Here is a 10,016-nt window from a genome sequence, read left to right on the forward strand (position 1 = left end):
TTGACTAGATCCTCCAAGACAGACCTGAAAATTCAAAAAATAGCAAGGATGCCTATCTAAATTTTTTTTTTAAAAGGGAAAATCCAGGTGCAGCTTTCTCCACAATTCAACGCTGAAATCTGCTGTTCCGTCACTCTGGGAGGGAGTTTAGATGGAATGTTTGCATTTAAAGAGGCTGGAGAAACGGTCGTCTTCTGGAATCTTCCTCTGCAGCAGGGAAGCGGTGGTTGGATCGGTGGCCAGTTCCTTCTTGGCCGCCTCCAGTCTTTACCAGATTCCTCCAGAGGAAGAGGGAGTAGCCCGAAGCTCTTGAGATGCCACCCTCTTCCGTAGGGCCCTCTCCGTTTTAGCTCCCTCGTTAAGGAAAGATGGACACCGAGCCAGACAGTTGGACATGTCTGAAGAATCTCGGTGGCTCGAGCAAGGGATGGTGAGAGCTGTTGCTTTTTTGGACGTCGATGAAGTGAAGTAAGGCCTCGCGAACTTAACAGACTCGCCCAAACCAACCCTTGACCTTTCCCCTCCACCCCCATTAGAAGTCAACCTCAAGCTTGCCTCCAAGCAAGGCATGTGTGAGACTCAACCCAGTTGAACCATGACACGTGTGAGTAGAGGTCTTGGGCGCTGGTGTTTACCCCCACTGGCAACCAGCATTGTGCTGGTGGTCTTCACCCTGCCCGCCATTCATGGCAGCTCATGGTTTCCTCCGCCCTATTCCTCTTACGAGGTGGTGATCCCAAAACGGTTAGGAGCCCGAGGAGGGGACGGAATTTCTTACTCCATCAAGGTAGCAGGAAGGGATTACGTCCTCCAACTGAACCCCTCGAAGCGTTTGCTAGCTGAAAATTTCCCGGTCTTCACGTACGATTCGGAGGGGAAGCGTGTTGAGAGCCATCCCTACCTGCCAGTCGAATGCTACCATCAGGGATACGTGGAAGGGATTGTGGAGTCGCTCGCAGTCCTTAGGACCTGCCTTGGTCTCACTGGTTTGTTGAAAATCGGAGCAAGGGTTTATGGCATTGAGCCCCTGCAGAATTCCTCCACCTTTCAACACATCCTCTACCTCTCCAAAGAGCCGCAGCCTGTTTTTTCACCCTACCAGACAGGGGTAGGGGGAAGAACAACGCACCGAGCCAAAGATGGGCGGAGTAGACAAACCAGAGCGCTCTACGATTATATCCTGTTCGAAGATGTCCCCAAATATATTGAACTGTATATTGTAGTAGACAAAGCCGTATTTCAAAAACAAGGAAACAATGTCAGCAGAGTTCAAACCCTCGTTCTGGACGTGGTGAATATTGCGGACACCACTTTTGACAGTCTCAAGACAAACCTGGTCCTGGTTGGCCTCGAGATTTGGACTGAAAACACCCTCATAGATCTTTCTGGGACCTTCACGGACACTCTTGATAATTTCAACAAATGGAGAATGACCAATATGACGCACCGGGCAGTGTACGACACAGCCTTCTTCTTTTTTCAGTCTAGAGGTAAATACCTCTTCGGACGGTCCTACCACTCTGCCATCTGCAACCCAGCTCTTTCGGCCGGAATCCAAACCGTCATCGAGGACGATCTGACCCGCTTCGCAAAGGGGTTTTGTCACGAACTGGGCTCTCACGTTGGACTGGACCACGACCACTCCTATTGTACCTGTGGCACGCAGATCAGCTGCACCATGTACGCCTACCACGCCGTTGCCAACCTCTTCAGCAACTGCAGTGCTCTGAATTTCGTAGACCTTTTTGAACAGGGCCACTTGGATTGCTTGAAGAATACCCCCAACATCCCTTCCAAGTTTCACCGCTGTGGGAATGGGGTTTTGGATGTGGGCGAAGAATGCGATTGTGGGAAGCCAAGCGCGTGTGCCGACGACCCTTGCTGCACCCCGGATTGCCGTTTGAAGAAGAATGCCATTTGCGGGTCAGGGAAGTGTTGCCAAAAATGCGCCTTCGCTCCCAAAGGACACCTCTGCCGGGCTAAAGTCAACGAATGTGACCTCCCTGAATACTGCAACGGGAGTACGGCAAAGTGTCCCAGGGACTTCTACTTGCAGGACGGGACGCCCTGTAGCAAATACTCTTCATACTGTTACAAAAAGAGATGCTGGAACCACGACATGTTGTGCCGCAGGATCTTTAAAGGCCATGCAGTGTCGGCTCCCGATAACTGCTACAAAAATCTGAACATCCTCGGGACGATCTATGGCAACTGCGGCGTCGACTCTGTCAAGAGGAAGCTTGTGGAATGCCCCCTCCAGGATACCATGTGTGGAAAGCTTCAGTGCGATAAGGTGACCGTCCCCATCGACCCGACAATCCTAAAGGTCAATCGGGTTCTCAACAAGGACCTGATGTGCCACAGCGTGTCGCACCCCTCCGAGATCTATCACGACGACATCGGGTCCGTCCCGGACGGCATCGTGTGCCAGCCGTACAAAATCTGCCTCGACCACAAGTGCATTTCCAAATCCGAACTCAATTTCAGCTGCGATTCGCGCAAGAAGTGCCTCGGGCGCGGCGTCTGCAACAACATGAACAACTGCCACTGCAATAACGGGTGGGCCCCTCCGGACTGCAAGTTTTGGGGTGCAGGAGGGAGCATCGACGGAGGGATTCCCAGGATGTCCTTTGGTAGCACTTTGTTAAGAAACGTCCTGGGGACCATCATTCCTTTCTGCATGTTGACCATCGCGGCTGTTGTCGTGGTTTTTCCGAAAGTGTGGGAAATCCTGGGACCGGCGGTGAAATGCTGCAAATATACCGTGAACAAAATGCTGATCCGCCGCCAAAAATCAGACACCCAGGTAAGATGGCCAGGTGAGGCTCATTGGAGTCTCGCCATCTCACCATTAAAGTGCAGTTTCATTTACCGGGCAAAAATAATAGACACTGGTCTGGAATATGCTCTCAGGTTACAGTCAGTCATGTATATAGATGATTTTTGTCCAGTTAAAAAGTTATAAAAAAATATGTTACATGTGTGTAACATATAGAATAGAATTTTTTATTGGCCAAGTGTGATTGGACACACAAGGAATTTGTCTTGGTGCATATGCTCTCAGCGTACATAAAATAAAATATACATTTGTCAAGAATCATGTGGTACGACACTTAATGATTGTCATAGGGGTCAAATAAGCAACGAAGAAGCAATATTAATAAAAATCTTAGGATATACGCAACAAGTGACAGTCATACAGTCAACATGGGAGGAAATGGGTGAATGGAATGATGAGAAAAACTAGTAGAGTAGAAGTGGAGATTTAGTAGAAAGTCTGACAGTGTTGAGGGAATTATTTGTTTAGCAGAGTGATGGCTGTTTTTTGCTGTTAATGAAAAGGAAGGGAGACTACTTTAGATTCCGGGCTTATTTGCCTTCATCAGGTACTCACACACTTACTGGAATTCGCTGGCTGGGGAATTCTGGGAGTTGAAGTCCAAATATCTTCAAGTTGCCAAGGTTGGGAAACACTGCTCTATGCGAGCCAAAAATCAGCTGCCCAGCACACCCATGCACGTCGGAGCGGAGCTAGGGCAACGGCTCGCGTGCCAGCAGATATGGCTCCGCGTGCTGCCTGTGGCACCTTTGCCACAGGTTCGCCATCACTGCCATAGAGTACCAAGACAAATTAACGATCTGGCAGTAGCTGTTAGAAACATAGAAACATAGAAGTCTGACGGCAGAAAAAGACCTCATGGTCCATCTAGTCTGCCCTTATACTATTTTCTGTATTTTATCTTAGGATGGATCTATGTTTATCCCAGGCAGGTTTAAATTCAGTGACTGTGGATTTACCAACCACGTCTGCTGGAAGTTTGTTCCGTTTTATGCTTAAGACCTTCCACCATTCTTGTAGCCCGTCTTTGGACCAATTCAATTTTGTCAATATCTCTTTGTAGGTGAGGTCTCCAGAACTGAACACAGTAGTATTCCAAATGTGGTCTCACCAGCATTCTATATAGCGGGATCATAATCTCCCTCTTCCTGCTTGTTATACCTCTAGCTATGCAGCCAAGCATCCTACTTGCTTTCCCTACCGCCTGACTGCACTGCTCACCCATTTTGAGACTGTCAGAAATCACTACCCCTAAATCCTTTTCTTCTGAAGTATTTGCTAACACAGAACTGCCAATACAATACTCAGATTGAGGATTCCTTTTCCCCAAGTGCATTATTTTACATTTGGAAACATTAAACTGCAGTTTCCATTGCTTTGACCATTTATCTAGTAAAGCTAAATCATTTACCATATTACAGACGCCTCCAGAAATATCAACCCTATTGCACACTTTAGAGTCATTGGCAAATAGGCAAACCTTCCCTACCAAACCTTCCCCTATGTCACTCACAAATATATTAAAAAGAATAGGACCCAGAACAGACCCTTGTGGCACACCGCTTGTAACCAGGCTCTGCTCAGAATACTCGCCATTAACAATAACTCTCTGATGTCTATGCTTCAGCCAGCTGCAAATCCATTGAACTATCCAGGGATTAAGTCCAATCTTCACTAATTTATCTATCAGCTCTTTATGTGGAACCGTATCAAAGGCTTTGCTGAAGTCCAGGTAGTTCAGCAGCATTCAGATTTATCTTAAGCCCCTTATGTCCAATACACATTGCTTGCCACTCAACAACGTTTTACGTACATGAACGTTAGAACCAACTTTTAAAACCTTAGGAGAAAAAAGAGGGCAGGGGAAACGTGAGGTTCATAAACCCAGTCCGTTTCCTCTCTCGTACCTTGCAGGAGGCCGAGCTGGAGATCTCATAATCCCCGAATTTTAGGACAAGCCAACCCCAAAGGCTTGGGATGAAGAGGTGGGTTCGAGGAGCTTCGGATCCAGAAGGCACAAGACCGATTCTACATCTTCAGGTGAATCTAAACGCCCTACATCTTCATCCTCCTTTCCAGACCACTGAAAACTCTGCCCTGACTTTTACGGAGCCACGAGAAAGACTGGGGGAGGGCAGGGTGGAGGGGAAAAGGAGTATCTGGTTTGTAAACAACAACAGAAAAAGGAGTAAGACCACTTCCGGGCAAATTGTTGGGACTCCCCAAACCCCCAAGTGCCATTGAAGGAAGATCTAACTGTTAGGGGACACTGCTTAAGATCATCTGAAGGGATCTCGGGGTGGGTTGAAAAGGATTCCCGGGAGACCCTGAGAAAGGAAATAGAACTGCCCAGTTGAGTTTTTGTTCAGTTTTGATAGTTTTAGAGGTGGGCGGGGTGAGGGGGATTTCTGGAAGCCCTGACCATTGGGGGTCAGTTGGGATGAAAGGAAGACCGTTATTTCTATATAAAAAAATTTTTTTGGAGGTGTTAAAACAGTAGTAAGGAAGGTGGAATCACAAGGAGCAGAAATCCCATCCCCACACTTGTTTTCATGCTTTAATGCTTAGTGGAGGGGCTGTAAAATGTTCCACCAGCAGCCCTGAAATAAAAAGGGAATTCCCAAGGTGGCAACACCACAACCTTCCAGGTTTTCAGTTAATGCTCTATTCCCATTCTTTGGAAAACCCTGGGAAAGCTGTCCCAGGGCAGTTTAAAAAGGCCGTCCACCCGACCCTCTCCAGTTTTTATTTTAATTATTATTTCCCTCAAATAAATAGTGTTTATTTAAATCTAAGGAGTCTCTCGGTTTCTTCTCCTCCAACTGCACATTCATTCATTGAATTTACCATATATGCCACCCACTCCAAACGGACTCTGAGCGGCGAACAACCGGAATAAACACAACAACAATAAGAACAGTTAAAATCTAATAATAAAAATCAACAATAACAACGATATAAAAAAACATACATACTTACAATCAGCCTAATTCCAGGCCTGCCTGAAAAGCCAGGTCTTAACGGCTTTCCAGGAAATCAGTAGGGTGGAGAGAGTGTGGATCTCTGCAGGCAGCTGTTTCCAAAGGGCCGGAGCCACCACACTCTTCCCCGAAGTCCCGCCAACGGACATTGTTTGGCGGACGGGACCTGGAGAAGGATGACTCTGTGGGCCCTTGCTGGCTGCAGCGAGGGAGGAGGGAGGAGACGGTCCGGTAAATAGTCTGACCCTGAGCCATTTAGGGCGTTAAAGGTGATAACCAACACCTTGAATTGCATTCGGAGACCGACTGGCAACCAATGCAGCGCATGTAAAGTTGGAGTAGCGCGGGCGAACCTAGGTACACCCCTTATTGCATGCACCACTGCATTCTGCACCCACTGAAGTCTCCGAACGCTCTTCAAGGGTAGCCCCATGGAGAGCGCGTTGCAGCAGTCAAGACGGGAGGTGAGGAGGAGGTGATAGTTCCTCTCGCAGCCTTTCCTCAATTTCATGCACCTGCCGCTGGGTCTGTTTTGGCAGGGGGGCACTTTTCTGAGCCAGGTGGTGAGCAAGGGGAGCTCCGGGCTGATCCGTTCAAGCCCCCCCCACCCCCCGCGCAGGGTCTATCAAGCCCAACCAGCCTTGCTGAACAAAGGAGCCGGGTGGGACGGCCAGGCTGGATGAGGAGAGTTCGAAGGGCCCGTCTCCCGTTCATAACACGGTGGTGGTGGCAGGAGAGGGGGGCTTAGCGCCCGTCTGGGAGTGGGCCGGGAGGGTGCTGGCATAGAACCTCTTCTGGGAACGCAGGAGGGGCGTCTGGGTGTCGATATCGCGGCAAGCCTTGCGCTTCACGCAGTGGAACATGTGCTGCGTCCAGCCGTAAACCAGGCAGTTCAGGAACCCCTGGGACGACGCGGTCAGGGCCTGAGGGGAGGAAAGGGGAAGTTGCCCGCAGCGTTCAAGGAGTTACCTGTCGTAAGTCGGGGAAACAGCAGCAAAGAACTCGACATTCCCGAGGTGGGATTCCACACGTTCTCCCCAGTTCTGGAGAACCCGTAGCGGAAAGTTTGAGCAGTTCGGAGAATAGGTAAATACCGCCTCTGACTGGCTCCGCCCCCACCTATTCTCCGCCTCCCGAGTCCCAGCCGATTGGGAGGAAAGGGAGATTTTGCGGTATTCTTCCCCTGCCACGCCCACAGAACCGCTGGTAATAAAATTTTGACTCCCAGCCCCTGCAACATCCCCACTCAAGGTTATCCCCCCCCTAAGCAGGACCGAGCAATGAACCATGGGCTGTTCTGCGCGATGTGCCTGGCTGGAGAGATGCTCACCTCTAGAACGTAAAGGGCCATGTAAGCACTGACGTTGTCCATAGGTGTCAGCTTGACTATCCCGAGGATAAAGGCTGCGGGGGGAAGAAATGGGAGAAGGTCAGGAGCTATAAACGTAATGAGGGCCGTGGGCTCCGCAGCTACCTCTCTGCATATATCAAAATTCAGCATTTAAGCATGCGCGGGAGGGAGGGGAGCTGTTGGTGTGTCAGTTTCAGAGAATTTGCTCACAACCACAAAGGAAGGATAAAGCCACTTCATCAAGAAGTCATTGCTTTCAAAACCTGAAGGTGAATCAAAGTGGAACCAATCAAGGTTTAGAGCTCTGTGCATGTCAATGTATACCGTATTTTTCGGAGTATAAGACGCACCTCAGTTTTTGGGGAGGAAAATAGAGAAAATAATCTGCTTACCAGGTATTCACCTGGCTAGTGTCCTTAGTCTGGTCAGCTTCAGCACATTATTTTATCCGCTAATTATGGCTTTAAAAAAACATTATTCAGAGAGTAACAATGAAAGAGCTTGCAAGCCAGTAAGAGCTGGGAACATTGTTAGAACCTTAGGAAAGAAACTTACTCAGAGCAAGTTAGAGTAATGAAAAAAACCCTGCAAAGACTTAGGGCTTGGAAAACATTCTTCTTTGCAGAGAGTAACAATGAAAGAACCTGCAAGTTAAGAGCTGGGAAGATCGTTAGCAGCTAGTTAGGGCTGGACACCCCCCCTACATTTAGAATATAAGATGCACCCTAATTATCAGCCTCTTTTAGGGAGGAAGGTGTGTCTTGTATACCGAAAAATACGGTATTAACTAACTTCTGGCGGGTCCTGGCCTTGGATAGGTTAAGATCTGCGCTCTCTCATTTACCGTCAGTCTCGGTATTTCCATACCTGGCCCCCAGCAGCAGAGAAACACCACGGGGTACAGAACCACGGCGTGCTCGACCACCTTCAGCATCGCCCACTGTTGGTCGCCGACGTAGCCCATGGAGTTCACAAACCGCTTGTACAGCATCCGGGCTCGGACGAGCAAAGTCTAAAGGAGGAGCAAGAGCTAAGCAAAGTCTCGGCAACCTGTCCGCGCTTGAAGGAGGAGAAGGTGGACGGGAGGCAGACGGATTCCGATTCCTGTTTGAAGTCTTGGGAGGGAGGGAATCGAGGCACATGCCTGCTCTGGGTTTGTTTGTTTGTTTTATTTATTTGTCAATCAAGAATAGTAGTTTATATAGAAACACAGAAGATTGACAGCAGAAAAAGACCTCATGGTCCATCTAGTCTGCCCTTATACTACTTCCTGTATTTTATCTCAGAGTGGATATATGTTTATCCCAGGCATGTTTGAATTCAGTGACTGTGGACTGACCAACCACGTCTGCTGGAAGTTTGTTCCAAGCATCTACTACTACTACTATAAACAGCATACAAATTATTGATTAAAAAAAGACAGTAGGACAGGGATGGTAGGCACAATGGTGCGCTTATGCACACCCCTTACAGATGTCTTAGGAAAGGGGAGAGGTCAACAGTAGACAATCTAAGTTTGAAGGTTTTGGGGTTGGGGGTCCACTCGGTTCTGCAGGCCTCGGCTGACTTAACCATGGTTTGTTGTTTAAACTACACCTGACTGAGCCTGCCCAAAACAATGCGGCCTAAATCATGGCTGCTAAACCACAGTGGTAGTTTCCACATCGCTTTAAGCCAAAACAAACTCACATATTATAACGCAATGATGGCAAACCTATGGCATGGGTGCCACATGTGGCACGCGGAGCCATATCTGCCGGCATGCGAGCTGTTACTCTAGCTCTGCTCCAACGTGCATATCTGCCGGCCAGCTGATTTTTGGCTCACACAGAGGCTCTGGGAGGACGGTTTTGGCTTCCAGAGGGCCTCCAGGGGGATGGGGAGGGCGTTTTTACCCTCCACCGTCTCCAGGGAAGCCTTTGGAGCCTGGGGAGGGCGAAACACGAGCCTACTGGGCCCACCAGAAGTTGGGAAACAGGCTGTTTCTGGCCTTCAGAGAGCCTCCGGGTGGTGGTGGAAGCTGTTTTTGCCCTCCCCAGCCATCGAATTATGGGTGTGGGCACTCGCGCATGGGCAATAGCGCACACGTATGCTCTTTTGCCACCCAAGGGAAAAAAGGTTCGCCATCACTGTTATAACGGCTTAAAGAGTTGTGTGAATCAGGCCATTGACAACCTCTCTTGATCTAATTTACCCCAAAGTCTAAATAAAATCTGGACTGGGACTCCTATCTGGACCAGGATTCACTGCTCACAGTCACTCATGCCCTCATCACCTCGAGGCTCGACTACTTTAATGCTCTCTACATGGGGCGATCTTTGAAAAGTGTTCGGAAACTTCAGATCGTGCAGAATGCAGCTGCGAGAGCAGTCATGGGCTTCCCCAAATATGCCCATGTCACACCAACACTCCGCAGTCTGCATTGGTTGCCGATCAGTTTCCAGTCACAATTCAAAGTGTTGGTTATGACCTATAAAGCCCTTCATGGCACCGGACCAGAATATGTCCAGGACCGCCTTCTGCCGCACGAATCCCAGTGACCGGTTAGGTCCCACAGAGTTGGCCTTCTCCGGGTCCCGTTGACTAAACAATGTCGTTTGGTGGGACCCAGGAGAAGAGCTTGTATGTATGAGTGGTTATTTAAATTGGGGGGTTTTAGATTATTTTTAATATTAGATTTGTTTACATTGTCTTTTTTATTGTTGTTAGCCACGCCGAGTCTTCGGAGAAGGGCCGCATACAAATCTAATAAATAAATAAATAAATAAATGAGTGAGTGAGTGAGTGAGTGAGTGAATGAGTGAATAAGTGAATAAGTGAATGTGAATAAGTGAATAAGTGAATA

General features: G+C 48.6%; 2 protein-coding genes across 3 annotated transcripts in view; one reads left to right on the forward strand and one right to left on the reverse strand.

Annotated features, from left to right (window-relative positions):
- The first annotated feature begins 437 nt into the window (after positions 1 to 437).
- LOC139173066 (disintegrin and metalloproteinase domain-containing protein 21-like) lies at positions 438 to 4,953 on the forward strand. Its single transcript, XM_070762546.1, has 2 exons — positions 438 to 2,806; positions 4,754 to 4,953. The coding sequence occupies exons 1-2, from the start codon at positions 596 to 598 to the stop codon at positions 4,775 to 4,777; spliced, it is 2,235 nt and encodes a 744-aa protein (XP_070618647.1). The 5' UTR covers positions 438 to 595; the 3' UTR covers positions 4,778 to 4,953.
- Positions 4,954 to 5,754: 801 nt separating this feature from the next.
- The window catches only part of TMEM116 (transmembrane protein 116), a 17,953-nt gene continuing 13,691 nt past the window's right edge, over positions 5,755 to 10,016 (reverse strand). For both annotated transcript variants that reach the window (XM_070762548.1, XM_070762547.1), the window contains 3 exons: positions 8,039 to 8,183; positions 7,151 to 7,224; positions 5,755 to 6,743 (listed from right to left, as the gene is read on the reverse strand). In XM_070762548.1, coding sequence (XP_070618649.1) covers positions 6,531 to 6,743; positions 7,151 to 7,224; positions 8,039 to 8,183 — 432 coding nt within the window. In that variant the 3' untranslated portion in view covers positions 5,755 to 6,530. The remainder of the gene's footprint in view (positions 6,744 to 7,150; positions 7,225 to 8,038; positions 8,184 to 10,016) is intronic.

The sequence above is a fragment of the Erythrolamprus reginae genome, chromosome 10 (assembly GCF_031021105.1).
Source record: "Erythrolamprus reginae isolate rEryReg1 chromosome 10, rEryReg1.hap1, whole genome shotgun sequence".
NCBI classification, from domain to species: Eukaryota; Metazoa; Chordata; class Lepidosauria; order Squamata; family Dipsadidae; genus Erythrolamprus; species Erythrolamprus reginae.